Source organism: Schistocerca americana, chromosome 6, assembly GCF_021461395.2.
Source record: "Schistocerca americana isolate TAMUIC-IGC-003095 chromosome 6, iqSchAmer2.1, whole genome shotgun sequence".
Lineage (NCBI taxonomy): Eukaryota > Metazoa > Arthropoda > Insecta > Orthoptera > Acrididae > Schistocerca > Schistocerca americana.
Genome location: NC_060124.1, coordinates 298,294,946 through 298,316,243, shown reverse-complemented (window position 1 = coordinate 298,316,243; position 21,298 = coordinate 298,294,946). Strand labels below are relative to the sequence as shown.

At 42.1% G+C, this 21,298-nt stretch overlaps 1 protein-coding gene across 2 annotated transcripts in view; it reads right to left on the bottom strand.

Moving 5' to 3' along the window:
* Positions 1–21,298, bottom strand: part of LOC124619474 (TBC1 domain family member 15) — a 71,467-nt gene that overhangs the window by 26,905 nt on the left and 23,264 nt on the right. For both annotated transcript variants that reach the window (XM_047145880.1, XM_047145881.1), the window contains 3 exons: positions 13,726–13,973; positions 9,706–9,904; positions 9,291–9,508 (listed from right to left, as the gene is read on the bottom strand). In XM_047145880.1, coding sequence (XP_047001836.1) covers positions 9,291–9,508; positions 9,706–9,904; positions 13,726–13,973 — 665 coding nt within the window. The remainder of the gene's footprint in view (positions 1–9,290; positions 9,509–9,705; positions 9,905–13,725; positions 13,974–21,298) is intronic.

Sequence of the window (21,298 nt, the reverse complement as noted above, 5' to 3'; positions counted from 1 at the left end):
AAATATTTCTGTTACTGACAAATCAGATATAGGCTATGTACAATCATTTTCTGAGCATTGCTGGTGAATTAAATAAAAATTTAGTTTCTACAGGGAATCCTAACTTTCTTGGCAAATGCATTTCCGAAATTGATGTCTGAAGTACTCCTCTGTGATACAGACAAGGGGGAGATTGAGTCAATAAGTACACCACTGAAGACTAAGGACTGTCATGGATATGATGGAGTTCCTAACAATATTAAAGTACTGTGCAGCACATGTTATCCCCGTATTTAGCCATATTTGTAATTTTTCCTTTAGGAATGGTCAGTTTCCTGAATGATTAATGTACTCAGTAGTAAAGCCGCTTTATAAAAAGGGGGGGGGGGGGGGAATGATAATTTAGACAATTTTTGAGCTATTTCCATGCCATTAATGTTTGCTAAAGTTATTGAAAAGGCTGTGTATGTAAGGATAATAGATCATTTTATATCACACGATTTGCTATCAATGTACAGTTCAGCTTTAGAAGACGTTAGCAACTGAAAATGCTCGATTCTCTTTGCTCTGTGAGGTACTGAATGGGTTACAAGGTTTCGAACGCTAAGCATATTTTTTTATTTAACTAAGGCGTTTGATTATGTTGATCACAAAGTATTGCTTCAGAAGTTGCACCATTACGGAATACGCGGAGTAGCTCACAATTGGTTTAGCAACAGACAGCAAAAGGTCATTATTCACAATGTTAAGAATGGCTGTTATGTAGGGTCTGAGAGGTGTACAGTCAAGTAGGGCGTGCCCCAGGGGTCAGTGTTGGGACCACTCCCATTCCTTATTTATATAAATGATATGCCCTCTAGTATTAAGGGCAACTCCAAAATATTTCTGTTTGCTGAAGATATTAACTTGGCAGTAAAGGATGTTGTGTCCAACACTGGCCTGGTTTCAAATACTGCAGTTCGTGACCTAAGTTCATGGCTTGTAGAAAATAAACTAACGTTAAATCACAGTTAAGACTCAGTTTTTTACAGTTTCTAACACACAATTCAACAAAACCTACCACTTTAATTTCACAGAATGGGCATATGATTAGTGAAACTGAACAGTTCAAATTTCTAGGTGTTCAGGTAGATAGTAAACTGCTGCGGAAAGCTCACGTTCAGGATCTTGTTCAAAGACTTAATGCTGCCATTTTTACTATTTGAACACTATTTGAAGTGAGTGATCTTTCGACACAAAAATTAGTCTACTTTCCTTATTTTCATTTGCTTATGTCGTATGGTATTGGATTTTGAGGTAACTCTCCCCATTCGAAAAGGATATTTTTGGCTCAGAAATGGGCAGTCTGGGCAATGAGTGGTGTAAGTTCACAAACCTCTTGTTGACCCCTGCTCGAGAGTCTGGTTATTTTGACACAGGCCTTATATATATATATATATATATATATATATATATATATATATATATATATATATACTCCACACTCCACCAAGAGTGTCTTTCCGCCGTCCACCTAACCTCCGTAACCTGTTAGTTCATCCCTACGAAATCCCCAAACCACCTTCCCTACCCTCTGGCTCCTATCCTTGTAACCGCCCCCGGTGTAAAACCTGTCCCATGCACCCTCCCACCACCACCTACTCCAGTCCTGTAACCTGGAAGGTGTTCAAGATCAAAGGCAGAGCCACATGTGAAAGCACCCACGTGATTTACCAACTGACCTGCCTACACTGTGATGCATTCTATGTGGGAATGACCAGCAACAAACTGTCCATTCGCATGAATGGACACAGGCAGACAGTGTTTGTTGGTAATGAGGATCACCCTGTGGCTAAACATGCCTTGGTGCATGGCCAGCACATCTTGGCACAGTGTTACACCGTCCGGGTTATCTGGATACTTCCCACCAACACCAACCTATCCGAACTCCGGAGATGGTAACTTGCTCTTCAATATATCCTCTCTTCCCGTTACCCACCAGGCCTCAATCTCCGCTAATTTCAAGTTGCCGCCACTCATACCTCACCTGTCATTCAACATCATCTTTGCCTCTGCACTTCCGCCTCGACTGACATCTCTGCCCAAACTCTTTGTATTTAAATATGTCTGCTTGTGTCTGTATATGTGTGGATGGATATATGTGTGGATGGATGTGTGTGTGTGTGTGTGTGTGTGTGTGTGTGTGTGTGTGTGTGCGCGCGCGTATATCCGTCCTTTTTTCCCCATAAGGAAAGTGTTTCCGCTCCCGGGATTGGAATGACTCCTTACCTTCTCCCTTAAAACCCATTTCCTTTCGTCTTTCCCTCTCCTTCCCCCTTTCGTGATGAGGCAACAGTTTGTTGCAAAAGCTTGAATTTTGTGTGTATGTATGGGCGTGTTTGTGTTTCTATCGACCTGCCAGCGCTTTCGTATGGTAAGTCACATCATCTTTGTTTTTAAATATATTTTTCCCGCGTGGAATGTTTCCCTCTAAAAACAAAGGCAACCTCCGGAAAGGCAACTCACTCACCCTTCACAACCTTTCCAGCAAACCTCAACCTCCTCTCATTGCACACAAACGCAGTCTCTCCCATCTACTCAATCTCCCATCTACTCAATCTCCCACTTCCAGCTCCACTCCCTCCAAAACCTCAAAATTCCAATCAACACAATCTGGAACCACAACACCCTAATTCAATAGTTAACCTTTCCTCCAAACCTCTCTCCCAATCCGAAACCTCTGTCCTATCCAAAGACCTCACCTTCATCCCCACTCCCAGATTCAACCAAACAGCCCTCATCAAAAATTTACTGTCCTACACTCGTACTCTCTGCTGGAAATATCACTTTGCCACGAAGAAAAATGATCCTAATCCTACTCCTAATGATCCAACTCCCCAAGACACCATCCAAATTGAACCCTGCCTGGAACACTTCCATCCTCCGTCGCAGCGGGACCCACCTCCTCTTCCTCAAAATCACCCTCTCCAAACCTTCCAGGAATTTCTGACTTCCAGCCTTGCATCTCAATCCTTCTTAAAAAACCTTAATCCTACTCCCAACATCACAACTGCTGAAGCCCAGGCTATCCGTGATCTGAAGGCTGACAGATCCATCGTCATTCTTCCGGCGGACAAGGGTTCCACGACCGTGGTACTTGATCGTCGGGAGTATGAGGCTGAGGGACTGCGTCAGCTTTCAGACAACACCACATACAAAGTTTGCCAAGGTAACCCCATTCCCGATGTCCAGGCGGAGCTTCAAGGAATCCTCAGAACCTTAGGCCCCCTGCAAAACCTTTCAGCTGACTCCATCAACCTCCTGACCCCACCGACACCCCGCACCCCTACCTTCTACCTTCTTCCTAAAATCCACAAACCGAATCATCCCGGCCGCCCCCTTGTAGCTGGTTACCAAGCCCCCACAGAACGTATCTCTCCCTACGTAGATCAACACCTTCAACCCATTACATGCAGTCTCCCATCCTTCATCAAAGACACTAACCACTTTCTCGAACGCCTGGAATCCTTACCCAATGTGTTACCCCCGGAAACCATCCTTGTAACCATTGATGCCACTTCCTTATACACAAATATTCCGCACGTCCAGGGCCTCGCTGCGATGGAGCATTTCCTTTCACGCCGATCACCTGCCACCCTACCTAAAACCTCTTTCCTCATCACCTTAGCCAGCTTCATCCTGACCCACAACTTCTTCACTTCTGAAGGCCAGACATACCAACAATTAAAGGGAACAGCCATGGGTACCAGGATGGCCCCCTCGTACGCCAACCTATTCATGGGTCGCTTAGAGGAAGCCTTCTTGGTTACCCAAGTCTGCCAACCCAAAGTTTGGTACAGATTTATTGATGACATCTTCATGATCTGGACTCACAGTGAAGAAGAACTCCAGAATTTCCTCTCCAACCTCAACTCCTTTGGTTCCATCAGATTCACCTGGTCCTACTCCAAATCCCATGCCACATTCCTTGATGTTGACCTCCACCTGTCCTATGGCCAGCTTCACACGTCCGTCCACATCAAACCCACCAACAAGCAACAGTACCTCCATTATGACACCTGCCACCCATTCCACATCAAACGGTCCATTCCCTACAGCCTAGGTCTTCGTGGCAAACGAATCTGCTCCAGTCCAGAATCCCTGAACCATTACCCAACAACCTGACAACAGCTTTCGCATCCCGCAACTACCCTCCCGACCTGGTACAGAAGCATATAACCAGAGCCACTTCCTCATCCCCTCAAACCCAGAATCCCCCACAGAAGAACCACAAAAGTGCCCCACTTGTGACAGGATACTTTCCGGGACTGGACCAGACTCTGAATGTGGCTCTCCAGCAGGGATACGACTTCCTCAAATCCTGCCCTGAAATGAGATCCATCCTTCATGAAATCCTCCCCACTCCACCAAGAGTGTCTTTCCGCCGTCCACCTAACATTCATAACCTGTTAGTTCATCCCTATGAAATCCCCAAACCACCTTCCCTACCCTCTGGCTCCTATCCTTGTAACCGCCCCCGGTGTAAAACCTGTCCCATGCACCCTCCCACCACCACCTACTCCAGTCCTGTAACCTGGAAGGTGTTCAAGATCAAAGGCAGAGCCACATGTGAAAGCACCCACGTGATTTACCAACTGACCTGCCTACACTGTGATGCATTCTATGTGGGAATGACCAGCAACAAACTGTCCATTCGCATGAATGGACACAGGCAGACAGTGTTTGTTGGTAATGAGGATCACCCTGTGGCTAAACATGCCTTGGTGCATGGCCAGCACATCTTGGCACAGTGTTACACCGTCCGGGTTATCTGGATACTTCCCACCAACACCAACCTATCCGAACTCCGGAGATGGTAACTTGCTCTTCAATATATCCTCTCTTCCCGTTACCCACCAGGCCTCAATCTCCGCTAATTTCAAGTTGCCGCCACTCATACCTCACCTGTCATTCAACATCATCTTTGCCTCTGCACTTCCGCCTCGACTGACATCTCTGCCCAAACTCTTTGTATTTAAATATGTCTGCTTGTGTCTGTATATGTGTGGATGGATATATGTGTGGATGGATGTGTGTGTGTGTGTGTGTGTGTGTGTGTGTGTGTGTGTGTGTGCGCGCGCGTATATCCGTCCTTTTTTCCCCATAAGGAAAGTGTTTCCGCTCCCGGGATTGGAATGACTCCTTACCTTCTCCCTTAAAACCCATTTCCTTTCGTCTTTCCCTCTCCTTCCCCCTTTCGTGATGAGGCAACAGTTTGTTGCAAAAGCTTGAATTTTGTGTGTATGTATGGGCGTGTTTGTGTTTCTATCGACCTGCCAGCGCTTTCGTATGGTAAGTCACATCATCTTTGTTTTTAAATATATTTTTCCCGCGTGGAATGTTTCCCTCTAAAAACAAAGGCAACCTCCGGAAAGGCAACTCACTCACCCTTCACAACCTTTCCAGCAAACCTCAACCTCCTCTCATTGCACACAAACGCAGTCTCTCCCATCTACTCAATCTCCCATCTACTCAATCTCCCACTTCCAGCTCCACTCCCTCCAAAACCTCAAAATTCCAATCAACACAATCTGGAACCACAACACCCTAATTCAATAGTTAACCTTTCCTCCAAACCTCTCTCCCAATCCGAAACCTCTGTCCTATCCAAAGACCTCACCTTCATCCCCACTCCCAGATTCAACCAAACAGCCCTCATCAAAAATTTACTGTCCTACACTCGTACTCTCTGCTGGAAATATCACTTTGCCACGAAGAAAAATGATCCTAATCCTACTCCTAATGATCCAACTCCCCAAGACACCATCCAAATTGAACCCTGCCTGGAACACTTCCATCCTCCGTCGCAGCGGGACCCACCTCCTCTTCCTCAAAATCACCCTCTCCAAACCTTCCAGGAATTTCTGACTTCCAGCCTTGCATCTCAATCCTTCTTAAAAAACCTTAATCCTACTCCCAACATCACAACTGCTGAAGCCCAGGCTATCCGTGATCTGAAGGCTGACAGATCCATCGTCATTCTTCCGGCGGACAAGGGTTCCACGACCGTGGTACTTGATCGTCGGGAGTATGAGGCTGAGGGACTGCGTCAGCTTTCAGACAACACCACATACAAAGTTTGCCAAGGTAACCCCATTCCCGATGTCCAGGCGGAGCTTCAAGGAATCCTCAGAACCTTAGGCCCCCTGCAAAACCTTTCAGCTGACTCCATCAACCTCCTGACCCCACCGACACCCCGCACCCCTACCTTCTACCTTCTTCCTAAAATCCACAAACCGAATCATCCCGGCCGCCCCCTTGTAGCTGGTTACCAAGCCCCCACAGAACGTATCTCTCCCTACGTAGATCAACACCTTCAACCCATTACATGCAGTCTCCCATCCTTCATCAAAGACACTAACCACTTTCTCGAACGCCTGGAATCCTTACCCAATGTGTTACCCCCGGAAACCATCCTTGTAACCATTGATGCCACTTCCTTATACACAAATATTCCGCACGTCCAGGGCCTCGCTGCGATGGAGCATTTCCTTTCACGCCGATCACCTGCCACCCTACCTAAAACCTCTTTCCTCATCACCTTAGCCAGCTTCATCCTGACCCACAACTTCTTCACTTCTGAAGGCCAGACATACCAACAATTAAAGGGAACAGCCATGGGTACCAGGATGGCCCCCTCGTACGCCAACCTATTCATGGGTCGCTTAGAGGAAGCCTTCTTGGTTACCCAAGTCTGCCAACCCAAAGTTTGGTACAGATTTATTGATGACATCTTCATGATCTGGACTCACAGTGAAGAAGAACTCCAGAATTTCCTCTCCAACCTCAACTCCTTTGGTTCCATCAGATTCACCTGGTCCTACTCCAAATCCCATGCCACATTCCTTGATGTTGACCTCCACCTGTCCTATGGCCAGCTTCACACGTCCGTCCACATCAAACCCACCAACAAGCAACAGTACCTCCATTATGACACCTGCCACCCATTCCACATCAAACGGTCCATTCCCTACAGCCTAGGTCTTCGTGGCAAACGAATCTGCTCCAGTCCAGAATCCCTGAACCATTACCCAACAACCTGACAACAGCTTTCGCATCCCGCAACTACCCTCCCGACCTGGTACAGAAGCATATAACCAGAGCCACTTCCTCATCCCCTCAAACCCAGAATCCCCCACAGAAGAACCACAAAAGTGCCCCACTTGTGACAGGATACTTTCCGGGACTGGACCAGACTCTGAATGTGGCTCTCCAGCAGGGATACGACTTCCTCAAATCCTGCCCTGAAATGAGATCCATCCTTCATGAAATCCTCCCCACTCCACCAAGAGTGTCTTTCCGCCGTCCACCTAACATTCATAACCTGTTAGTTCATCCCTATGAAATCCCCAAACCACCTTCCCTACCCTCTGGCTCCTATCCTTGTAACCGCCCCCGGTGTAAAACCTGTCCCATGCACCCTCCTACCACCACCTACTCCAGTCCTGTAACCCGGAAGGTGTACACGATCAAAGGCAGAGCCACATGTGAATGCACCCACGTGATCTACCAACTGACCTGCCTACACTGTGATGCATTCTATGTGGGAATGACCAGCAACACACTGTCCATTCGCATGAATGGACACAAGCAGACAGTGTTTGTTGGTAATGAGGATCACCCTGTGGCTAAACATGCCTTGGTGCACGGCCAGCACATCTTGGCACAGTGTTACACCGTCCGGGTTATCTGGATACTTCCCACCAACACCAACCTATCCGAACTCCGGAGATGGGAACTTGCTCTTCAATATATCCTCTCTTCCCGTTACCCACCAGGCCTCAATCTCCACTAATTTCAAGTTGCCGCCACTCATATCTCACCTGTCATTCAACATCATCTTTGCCTCTGCACTTCCGCCTCGACTGACATCTCTGCCCAAACTCTTTGTCTTTAAATATGTCTGCTTGTGTCTGTATATGTGTGGATGGATATGTGTGTGTGTGTGTGTGTGTGTGTGTGTGTGTGTGTGTGTGTGTGTGTGTGTGCGCGCGCGTGAGTGTATACCCGTCCTTTTTTCCCCCTAAGGTAAGTCTTTCCGCTCCCGGTACTGGAATGACTCCTTACCCTCTCCCTTAAAACCCACATCCTTTCGTCTTTCCCTCTCCTTCCCTCTTTCCTGATGAGGCAACAGTTTGTTGCGAAAGCTTGAATTTTGTGTGTATGTTTGTGTGTCTATCGACGTGCCAGCGCTTTCGTTTGGTAAGTCACATCATCTTTGTTTTTACTATACTTTACTTTATATATATATAAAAAAAAATTCCTTACTGTCATTTCTTGTTAAAAATATTAGCTTATTCCCAAGAACAAGCAGCTTTCACTCAGTTAATACTCGGCAGAGATCAAATCTGCATTTGGATCGACTTCCTTAATCCTTATGTGGAAAGGTGTGCAGTATATTGCTTCATCCATTTTCAGTAAGCTACCACCTAATTTAAAAAATCTTAGGTGTAATCCAAGCACTTTCAAATCGAAACTGAAGAGTTTCCTCGTGGGTCACTCCTATTCTGTTGAGGAGTTCCTTGAAAAATTAAGTTGATTCTTGTTGTATTGTAGATTGTTTTTAATTAAACTTGTGGATTGACTTTTTTTGGTTTCATGAACATTTTATCTTTATCTGTACATACTTTTATGTTGTAATTTCATGTACTGACATGTTCCATGACCTTTTGCTCCTCAATTTGGTCCTACGTTCACCCAACAGCAGGTCTCCCGCCCCCCGCCCCCCCCCCCCCCCCCCCCACACACACACACACATACACGACCACTGTCTTGAGGCACAAAGGTCCTCAGTGCCCACAGACAGTGACCATGTGTGTACGAGTTGTGTCAATATAGGTTTCGTACTTCTGAAGAAGGATTTTGTCTGAACGTTGCAATATTTCTAACATTCGTTTTGATTGTGCTTGTCTGTGAAAACATTTTCTCCATGTAGTGCGTAGCGATCTATCCTTTTCATATTGTTATTCCATTCTGGACTTCCTGCTTCAGCATGGATGTAGGACATAGGGTAAGCACTGAAAGTTCACATGGACTGCCTGATTATCTCACCGTGATTAGCATTGATCTTGCAGTAAACTGATCTCACAGATCCATAGTGTAACATATACTAATTCAAATTTATGATAGACATATTCATGAGAAAATTTGAAGAGAACTGAGAAACTACTGCAACATGTAAATTTTCCACTTTTAAAAGTGCCATTGTAATTCAATTTGACACACTAAGATGTTTCTGTGGTACCTACATCTAAAATTAAACTCAAACTTACCACTTTGTCCATAAAACCCACAAAACACCAGAATGCTTCCACTTCATTGTTCATAATGACAAGTATTGGCGACAAGAGATCACTCATTCCTTGGACATATCCCAAATCAAAATTATACATGACGTATGTCATCAGGACATCTGACAATACTTGAAGATTGCAATTGTTATCACCAGCAAAGAATTGTATTGTACGATCAGTGCGGTTGACATCCTTCTCTGCCAAAAAAATAATAAAAGAAAGAGTACTAATAAAGCACTACAAATTATTATTCATGTAAGAGCATTCAAAGGAAAAAAGAACAGTTATATAAACAAGAATAACCTGTACTAGAATTTAATATATAGCAAACAATGGCAAAAATACAAGGGACTGTGGGCAACTACATTTATAACAAAGTTGAGAAACCACCAACCAATGAGGCTTTTCCTCTCCCGGAAGTCTGAAAACCTCAGTTCCTGTGATGGTGTTATGGTCCGCCACTGCAGTTTCATTTGGTAGTACTCATCAGTTTTATTTCTCTTTATTTGCTGTCTTTCTTCTTCTGTAGAAGTCCAGGGGTAGTATCCCAGGAGGTATTTCCATACATCTAACCGGATATTTGGTAAAACACCCTATAAAAGGGAACTAATCATAATTACTTCATTGTTAACATATATAAGGCTTACAGTTTTGAACATGGCTGTTATTCAGCAACTATATACTAGTTTCAATATAGGATTCAAGAGCCAACCAGTTGCACATAAACATTAAGTACATAGTCCTAAGTTTTGACACCTACTAGGGATGTCTTCATCAGATTGAACAGTTGCTAACTCATAAAATTACATTGCTAAAAAGCAATAGTCAGAATTTGGAGCAGCTATGCTCAAGTCAAAAGTGAAACAAAATGTTGTAGCCTTGCAACATGTACCCAGCTGGGACACATGTCTGATGTTCCCAGCTGGGTACAGGAGGCAAAGGTTACTACATTTTGTTTCACTTTTGACTTGAGCATAGCTGCTCCAAATTCTGACTATTGCTTTTTAGCAATGTAATTTTATGATTTAGCAACTGTTCAATCTGATGAAGACACTCCTAATAGGTGTCAAAATCTAGATCAATGTACCTAACATTTATGTGCAACTGGTTGACTTTTAATATGCAACAGAACAGTACAGCTGATTGGAAAACGTTCCAGGAAAAAGGAAATACTTGATGATATGAGCACAAATACAACTTTACAGCCTGGAAACTAGTTATGTTAAAAACTTTTCGACACAAAGTGGCCACATTAGGAATGTGATACCAGTGAACACATTCTGATTGCAGATAAGGAGTTGTGTGCAGCACATGATGACATGGAGAGGTGGATTGGGAGGGGGAGTAGACCAGAGGAAGTGGAGATTCCAAAAGTGGTATTCTACTGCTCACACAATCTACACAACATCCTAGTTCCTCCTTATGCCACACCTGCACTCAAACACTTGCAACAAGGCTCCGACCTCAGTGAAGACAACGCAGTCCAATACCTGTTCAATACACACACCAAACATCCTAATCCAGTCCGATAACATGCATGTCTTATATGGTAGGGTTACTTACAAAAGCAGCCTTGTTATATATACTGAAGTGCCAAAGAAACTGGTACAGGCATGTGTTTTCGAATACAGGGATGTGTAAACACACAGAATACAGCACTGCGGTCGGCAATGTCTATATAAGGCAAGTGTCTGGCACAGTTGTTAGATCGGTTGCTGCTGCTACAATGGAGGTTATCAAGATTTAAGCAAGTTTGAACGTGGTATTATAGTCGGCACACGACCGATGGGATACAGCATCTCTGACGTAGCGATGAAGTGGGGATTTTCCCATACAACCACTTCATGAGTGTAGCGTGAATATCAGGAATCTGGTAAAACATCAAATTTCCAACATCACAGTAACAGGAAAAAGATCCTCCAAGAACAGGACCAACGACGCGTGAAGAGAATCATTCAACATGACAGAAGTGCAACCCTTCTGCAAACTGCTGCAGATTTCAATTCTCAGCCATTCACAAAGTATCAGTGTGTGAGCCATTCAACGAAACATAATTGATATGGGCTTTTGGAGCCAAAGACCCACTCGTGGTCTCTTTCTGACTGCACGACACAAACCTTTACGCCTTGCCTGGACCTGTCAACACCAACTTTGGACTGTTGATGTTTGGAAACAAGTTACCTGGTTGGACGGGTCTCGTTTCAAATTGTATCAAGCAGATGGATGTGTACGGGTATGGAGACTATCTCATGAATTCTTGTCAGCAGGGAACTGTTCAATCTGGTGGAGGGTCTGTAATAGTGTGGGGCGTGTGCAGTTGGAGTGATATGGAGCCCCTGACATATCTAGATATGACTGACAGATGACACATAAGTAAGTGTCCTATTTGATCACCTATTGTCCATTGTGCAGTGCGACACCCCACACATCCAGAATTGCTACAGAATGGCTTCAGGAACACACTATAAAAGTGCAAACACTTCTGCTGGCCACCAAACTCCCCAGCCATGAACATTATTGAGTTTATCTGGGATGACTTGCAACATGACGTTCAGAAGAGATCTCCACCCCCTCGTATTCTTACAGATTTGTGGACAGACCTGCAGAATTCATGGTGTCAATTCCCTCCAGCATTACTTCAGATATTAGCCAAGTCTACGCCACACCGTGTTGCGTCATTTCTGCATGCTCGTGGGGGCCCAGCATGACATTAGGCAGGTGTACCAGTTTCTTTGGCTCTTCAGTGTATTAGCTCTGTTGTAATTTCTGCACATTATTTTATGTGGGCAACTCTACCAACCAGCTGTTCATCCAAAACCATGGCCACGGTCAAACTGCGGCCAACAGCAAAGTTGACCACCCAGTAGCAGAACTCTCTTTCGGATAAAACCCCAACACTAGCGTCTCTGAATACATGAGATTTGTTCTTTGAACACATCCTTCGATCCTGTAATCCTCTTGGCCCCACTTTCCACTAGGCTCCTGTCCAATGCTCACCTTCTTCCCTAAAAAAAAAAAAAAAAAAAAAAAAAAACCACACACACACACACACACACACAAATATACATTCACCCATAGGCAAACTTCTATTGTGATTAATAAAGACACCTCAATCTCCAAACTGGAGGAGAATTAAACCTAAAAAAAAAAAAAGCTTACATCCGTGACCATATCTAACATTTCAATTAGATTAGTTAATAAATTCATCAACTTGTGGCTAACTTGAAGCTAGCTGATACAACGCTACAGAAGATCCCTTCATAAGGTTTTCAAGGTTTTGTTATAGCTACTACAAATTTTATAAAGTTAGTCTTGTAGCCTGAATCAAACATTTCCAAAGCAAGCTAATTTTATTGGCAGGAGTTCATGTTCTGGTAGCACGAACAGTACTGCAGACCACTCATTATGGACAATGCCTAAAGGAAATGGCAGTGGCTTTATTCAAGAAATCATCATCATTTGAGAACATAACTGGAAACAGCAGAAGTCACTACCATAAGTTCTTCGAACATCACAAATTACGATGTTAAATATAAGGGGGCATTCAATAAGTAATGCAACACACAAATTTTTCTCAGCCAGTTTCAGTTGAAGAAATGTGAAATTTGTTATGGGACATCATGGAATATTCCCACTGCAGCCCCTATAGTTTCATGAAATTCGAACAGGTGGAGGCACTATACTTAGCCTTCAAACTGACGTCTCTTAACAGTGGTACGTTCCAAGCAGAGAGCTGTAATTTGGTTTCTTTTGGAGGAAAACCAGGGCATCACAGACATTCCTAGACACTTGCAGAATGTCTATGGAATCCTGGCAGTGAACAAAAGTACAGCGAGTCATTCAGCGAGGTGCCTCTCATCATCGCAACAAGGTCAGGCACACCCGTCCGATCTCCTGCATGCCAGCCAGCTACACACAGCTGTGATTGCTGCAATGTTGGAAAGTGCAGACACACCGATAGATCACAGTCAAACACCTTGCTACACAAGTGGACGTCTCTGTTGGTAGTGCTGACACAGTCACCCACCAGATGGCACACTCAAAGGTGTGGTCTCTTGTTTTTCATACACCTTACAGTTCAGACCTCGCACCTGCCAAGTTCTATCTATTTGGTCCAATGAAGGATGCAGTCTGACAAACAGTGCATGGGTAATGAAGAGGTTATTGATGCAGCAAGACATTGGCTCCTACATTGGCCAGTATAGTGGTACCATGAGGGCATGCAGGCCCTCCCAGTAAGGTGGTGTAAAGCCATCGCATTGAAAGATGATTACGTTGAAAAATAGGGATTTGTAACAAAGAGAGTGGGGAATAGTGTGATGTATTGGAATCTTGAATAAAACCAACCTTTCAGAAAAATCTGTTGCCTTACTTATTAAATGACCTTAGTATTATTAAGTACTGAAGTTCTAACCCCTCTGAAAATGGTAGCTTTGATTTTATCAACATCTCGATGACAGGGGTCAGCAGTGATCAAAGCTGACCATTCCTCCGCCGACAGTGGTGGTCCCCGACAAACACTTTGGCGGGGTGGTAGCACACGCCCAATCACTTCATAGCCTTCTGCTGCTCCTGGTGGTGGAGATGGTGTCCCCTCCAGTGACAGACTTCGATTTAATAATTCTGCTACTTCCTGTTCCTCAGGCTCATTTGGTTTGTACACTGTGAATGTAAATCAGAAAAAAGGTGTAAGCTGGGAACCCATGAAAAGCAAGCAAATCTAATTTTTTATTCTCTTTTCTATTATCACAATAATGAGAATGTACAAAACTCAATTTGAAAACGAAATTTACGTCAAAATACACATTGATGGATCACAGTGAAACACTTCGCTACACAACTGCCAAAACTGAAATAAGTGTACAATTTATATACCTATCTAACAAACTGTTTGAATAATACTGAAATGTCGTTGCTTTCAATTCAGGAGCTGAACAGTTCTTAAGGTCTCATTTGCAAATAACCTTAATAAACCATCTGAACAATGTAACACAATTTACTGCAAATCATGTGCTAAGAAAAAGCAAATTTTATTTTAGTAGTTCTGCTCAATTTGTCATTTTCTCATAATCCCATTCCCTAAGAACCAGCTCCACACTGTAGCCAACTATTTGTTATCTCTTTATTGATGAAAGCACTTACAGCGATACTTCAAATGACAGTAACCAGTGTTTTCTAGCTAGAACATGGAAACGATTTTCAAGAGATTGGTATCAGTTCTCGTGTTTTGTAGACAGTGAAATGTTTTACATAAGCCAAACACTGAGTTGTATCAAGTTGTCAAGGACACAGTTGTGAAGTGGAACTTTATACAGAACATGGAATTTATTTCAGAAATTTCAAGCTTTGAAGACTGAAGTGGTTAAGAGAATGAGCATGAAACCAAAAAAATGGCAGTGCTTAAAAGCAAATGGAAACTGGAGAAACATACAAAATGAAGCAGAAGAAATAAGCAGGAAAAAATAGCCAATAAATCAAAATATGAAACTGCATCCAGAGAGAGAGAGAGCGCATGTGTAGAGGCAACAGATTACGGCAGTAGAAATGAAAACTGAAAGAAAGGTTAATATAGTTACAGGCGGAACAGCAAGGTCATTTTGAATAAGGATACAAAAATAAACCAGAAAATTACATTTCAAATGAGGTGTTATAGAATTCAGCTTCAGAAATTTAGAGAAACCATGGCACACTTAAATCTAGGTAGTTACACACAGATTTGAGGACTGCTGCCCCCAGTGTATAAAACATTGCACCATCTCGTGAGGTATCCCAACGGTACAGATAGAAATGCAAGAAGTCTATATGGTTCCTGTCTACATCTACATCCATGCTTTAGAAACCACAGTGAAGTGCATGGCGGAGGGTACTTTTCATTGTCCCACTTTTTAGGGCTTCTTCCCTTTCCATTCACAGCTGGTGTATGAAAATATTATGAAAACAGAAGAAAATCTCATTCCCAGAATTTCCATCTCCGCTGGTAACATTGCAAACATTCCGGAATCTTTGAAGGGAAAACAATGGTCTGACTACGTACTGCACACACATGGGCCATGGTCATGCATTCAAGTGGTTCCCATATGTACCATGTCCAAATGTATTTGTTTTGATGTTGTCTATTTCCTGGATTAATTTGAATGAATAATTTTGGAACATCTTGTATAGTATGGTTAAGTAGTTAGTCAATTTTGCTTTTTTGTTTTTGTAAATACTAGTTGTGACGGGGCAATGATTTATTGCTTTTGTTTTTTAACATTTCATTAAAGACGAGTAGAAAAACCTTTTTTTGCAAGGCCTAATTGTTCACTCAGAATAAAGTGTTGGGACCTGGAGCTACGGATGTAAATTCCAAGTTCTGTAGGTAGATTCATTTTCTTTTGTTTGCTGATTGCGTGTAGTATCTGCAGGTTGCCTTCAACGAGTGCAGCGGTGTGGTCACTTTCTTTCAGATGAGTCGCAAAAGAGGATTTATGTAAGTTATTTTGCTGAAAGGCATCCATGTGTTCTCGGTATGTTAAGAGAGGACTGTAGGCAAATGTCACATGAAAGTTTGTAAATACTAGATTTGTTGTAGCACTAGCTATTTGTTTTGCTGCAATAAATGATGTGTTATAGCTTATTGTTAGTGCTGAAGGATAATTGAATACCACTGTGACATGTCATGTACACTACTCGCCATTAAAATTGCTACACCACGAAGATGATGTGCTACAGACGCGAAATTTAACCGACAGGAAGAAGATGCTGTGATATGCAAATGATTAGCTTTTCAGAGCATTCACACAAGGTTGGCGCCGGTGGCGACACCTACAACATGCTGACATGAGAAAAGTTTCCAACCGATTTCTCATACACAAACTGCAGTTGACTGGCGTTGCCTGGTGAAACGATGTGATGCCTCATATGAGGAGGAGAAATGCGTACCATCACATTTCTGACTTTGATAAAGATCGGATTGTGGCCTATTGCGATTGCGGTTTATTGTATCGCGACATTGCTGCTGGAGTTGGTTGAGATCCAATGACTGTTAGCAGAATATGGAATCGGTGGGTTCAGGAGGGTAATACGGAATGCCGTGCTGGATCTCAATGGCCTCGTATCACTAGCAGTCGATATGACAGCCATCTTATTCACACGGCTGTAACGGACCGTGCAGCCACGTCTCGATCCCTGAGTCAACAGATAGGGACGTTTGCAAGACAACAACCATCTGCACGAAAAGTTCGATGACGTTTGCAATAGCATGGAGTATCAGCTCGGCTGCCTCACAGACAGGAGTGCCTCCGATGGTGTACTCAACGACAAACCTGGGTGCACGAATGGCAAAACGTCATTTTTTCGGATTAATCCAAGTTCCGTTTACAGCAGCATGATGGTCGCAACCGTGTTTGGCGACATCACAGTGAGCGCACATTGGAAGCGCGTATTTATCATCGCCGTACTGGCGTATCACCGGGTGTGGTGGTATGGGGTGCCGTTGGTTACACATCTCTGTCACCTCTTGTTTGCATTGACGGCACTTTTAACAGTGGACGTTGCATTTCAGATGTGTTACGGCCTGTGGCTCTAACCTTCATTCGATCCCTGCGAAACCCTATATTTCAGCAGGATAACGCACGACCGCATGTTGCAGGTCCTGTACGAGCCTTTCTGGATACAGAAAATGTTCGACTGCTGCCCTGGCCAGCACATTCTGCAGATCTCTCACCAATTGAAAATGTCTGGTCAATGGTGGCAGAGCAACTGGCTCGTCACAATACGCGTCACTACTCTTGATGAACTGTGGTATCGCGTTGAAGCTGCATGGGCAGCTGTACCTGTACACACCATCCAAGCTCTTGTTTGACTCAATGCCCAGGTGTATCAAGGCCGTTATTACGGCCAGAGGTGGTTGTTCTGGATCTATGCACCCAAACTGCGTGAAAATGGTAATCACACGTCAGTTCTAGTATAATATATTTGTCCAATGAATACCCATTTATCATCTGCATTTCTTCTTGGTGTAGGAATTTTAATGGCCAGTAGGGTATACAATTAAGTGTAAATCTGAAGAATGCCATTTTATGTTGTACTGAGCGAGAGGAGCAGTTATTTATAGCAACATCACTGCTTATGGGTTCAAGAAGAGATATTTTCAGACATCAGTCAGATAACAGGAAATCAGAGGATTTCAGTAGTTTCCTTAGCTGGGTTTGAATTTTGGGTGTGGGGTCATTTTGTATTTCATGTATGTTGTGTTTATGAAAACATCCCTAAGTTTTGCTGATATACTCAGATTCATACATAATAACTGATTTCCCTTTGTCATATTTCATGCCTTGTCAAGAACCCGCCAGCACCGAAACTATATTCACAACCAAAAATTCATAAGCATAATTGTCCTGTTATGTCCTGAAGTCCACTCAGGAAATAGAGCAGCATATTTTATCAGCTACAACCTGAAATATATTCTCAGCAATTTCTCAATTAAGAATAGCTACAATCATATAGAAGATATCAAAGATATGCTCATATCAGAGGGTGCCAAATTTGCATCGATGGACATAGTAAACCTTTACACCAACACACCTATTTATTACAATCCACATAATTAAAAAAATTGTATTAAAACACAAAAAGTTATCTAAGGCTGAGATATTTAAACTCCTTCATCTGATTGAACAACTACTTTCACACAATTGTTTCTCTTAACAACAAAATTTATAAGCAGGAAGATGGTCTTCCAATGGGCAGCAGTTTGGCAGCAATCATGGCAGACAGTCACGGTAAATACACAGAAAAACTATTCAAGGCACAACATTTATTTAATGATTAACTAATTCATTACATGAGGCATGTTGATACCATTATCCTGTACAATAGTACAATTAAGAAGGTTGAAAAACTTGCAAATTCTCTCAGTAGCATGCACAAGAATGTTAAAAATAAGGTGGATAAAAGGAATCTATTTCTTTGATCTTACAATCTCTAATGTAAGTGACAAACGTGTGTTTCAAATTTACCACAAACCAACCACCAGTGATGTTGCCACAACAACTCCAGTCTCCCAACACAAGACAAAATGGCATTTTTCAGATCTATGTTTAACTGCTTACACAAAGTTCCACTTAGTCCTTTTGATGAACGAAAAGAAATTAACATTAATACAGGAATTGCATACAAGAATGGATACAACCCAGATACAGCCGCTAAACTTCAGAGCAAAATCAAAATGAAAGAAGGCACACCACCTAAATCAGATTCATGAACACAAAAAACACACTTGCTCACATCCCCTTTATAGGAAAAAATTCATACGTAGTTGATAACCTTGTTGTATTCAAATATCATTCAGCATTAATAATAAGCTACAGCAGCACATCATTCACTGCTGCAAGACAATTATCCAGCGTCATTGCAAATCATGTATTTACACACTTTCATGTGACAATTATTGCCCACAGTTCTAGGATGGAATTTCACTATAAGATACTGGGAACACTGTAGGCCATATGGCAAAATAACTTTTTTAAATCCACTTTTGCAACACATCAGAAAAACACAGCCACCAGCCACAGTCGTTATAGACAACCTGCAGATACAAACACTGTCAGCAAACAAAGGACACAATCTTCCATAAGAACTCTAAATTTACACCCGTAACTCCAACTCACCTCTCATTCTCATTAAACAAGTAGACATTACAAACAAGTCAATTTCTACACATCTTTAATGAAATATTTAAGAACAAAAACTGTATCTCATTGCCCCTCGCAACTCTTATTACAAAAATTAAAAACCAGAATTGAGTGACTATTTAATCTCATACAAATTGCCAGCAACCATTCTACATATTATACATGAAATTGTGGTTCCACAACTGTACATTTCCTTTTCATCCTCTGACATTTTAAATTTCTGTGTGTGCAACATCTCTGTATTTCATACATCTATGATCTTAGACCACAACCACTGTTCTCCTGTGCCAACACACATGATACTGTAAATGCATGTGCTTCTGAAGTCAGTAACATTTAAAGTGTCACCTACTATATCACAGAAATATGGAATTACCATTAATTACAATGGTTATTAATATACAGTTAACGTGTAAAAATTGAAATATTTTTGTAATAAATGTAATGTGGCAATGATATGGATACTTCAGCTACATTTATGTACCTTAATATTTTTCAATAAATGGTTTTTTATTTAATCTGTGATCTCCAACATTGACCATGAAAACATGCAGCTCACCAAACCACCTGACCATGAGAACAAGCATGAAACTGGTCACTTGTCAAACAAAATCATCATCTGTTAGGACTGGTACCGGATATTTTAACCCAATAAAGGGCCTGTCACTGAGTTCAACTGCAAGCTTTGTGGGTAACATTCACTGAGCTGATATTGTATTCTAACACCAGAAGGATCAGCCTATCAGCCTTCCATATTACATGGACTTTTTTTGTGCTTTTCAAATGTTACTGATGTGAGGAGAATGTCCCCATATGTGAGTGTGAAATTTGTCAAACGGGGATAATTATTACTGACCATATCTCAGTTTCTAGATGAGGTATGACACACAGAGATCTTTTGACAGACTTGATTGATATGCTCTTCCCAATAGAATTTGGTGTCAATATGTATTCCTTAGACAGTCCTAACACATGCTTTTGATTCTGTCATGATTACAAAAACGTTTACTGGCTGCAAATCAATTTAATGCAGGGTCAATTGTCTCTTGCACAATGCTACCAAAATTTGGGAAATCATGATTCAAAGTAAGTAAACTTGTCTCATCAGCATAGCCGAATACAGACTGTGATACACAATGGAGCAGGTCATTGATAGCCACAATGAAGAAAGGAGGCCAATAACAGAGTCCTGTGGAACAGTCAAAGCAATTTCTACAAACAAGGAGTGTGTATTTACAATTAAGAAGCTTTCAGCTGTTGTTCAGGTAGGAACAAATTACTGTTAATGTAAACATGTGTATACAATAACACTCCAATTTTGTTAGTAATCTGTTTAAAGGAATGCATATGAATGCTTTACTTAGATCACATAAGTGATACCACCTTCTTACTTCTGAAAGCTGTGAAAGTCTGATGAACAAGATATCTTGAGTTATCTGGAGTAACTCCGCACTTTAAAAATTCATTAAAAATAAATCTCAGTGGCTTAATTATCAAGTGGATTGTTCATTTAACAACATTATTAGAAATTAAGTAGCAGTCGATATTTTTGGAATTAGACAATTTGGAAAGAGTTTTACAGATCTCATCTGAAGTGGCTTCATCCAAATGAAACCGTAGACCGTCAGACAGCAGGAGAATAAGCAGATCCCTTGCAGATATGACAGTGGCTTTAATTTTATCCAAAAGTTCTCTGACTGATGTGACAAAGTAGTCATTACACCCATCAGGACTACAAAAAGTACTTTGAGGTGGATACCTTCCTTTCTTTGCACCTGCATTTCTTTCGTTCTCTTCCTGTGAACTTCCTTTCTCTCTTCAGACTATGTTGTTCCAGTCTTCTTCCCTGGTTTTTTCTTCTTTGTTACCTTGCCATTTGCAAATTATGGACCTGAATATTTCATAGTTTTTGATATCGCCAGAAGCAATTCTTGCCAATGTCAGATCAGTTCTGATGTCACCAATCCATTTTATCATGTCTGTTTTAGCTTTGCTACTAGTATCAAAAAAGTTACCTGTCTGTTTAGTAACTGTTTGGGTTCATTCTTTTATTGTATCCATAGAATCTTAAGCAACATTTTCTAATGTCACTACAGATATTTGTATATTTTTTTATTTCGTGACTGCTTCTGAGTCAGTATTGTTTAGCCTCAAGTTTTAGGTCTAGAATTTTTCCTGATGATTTTGCATCCCTTCCTTCCTTCTCAACTTTTTCAATGTGTTTTTTCTGATACGTTTCTTGTTGTAGATATTTTAGGTAGACTGGTATCCAGTTCCATCTTTTGGTATCTAATTGTATTTGTTTTTGTTCTG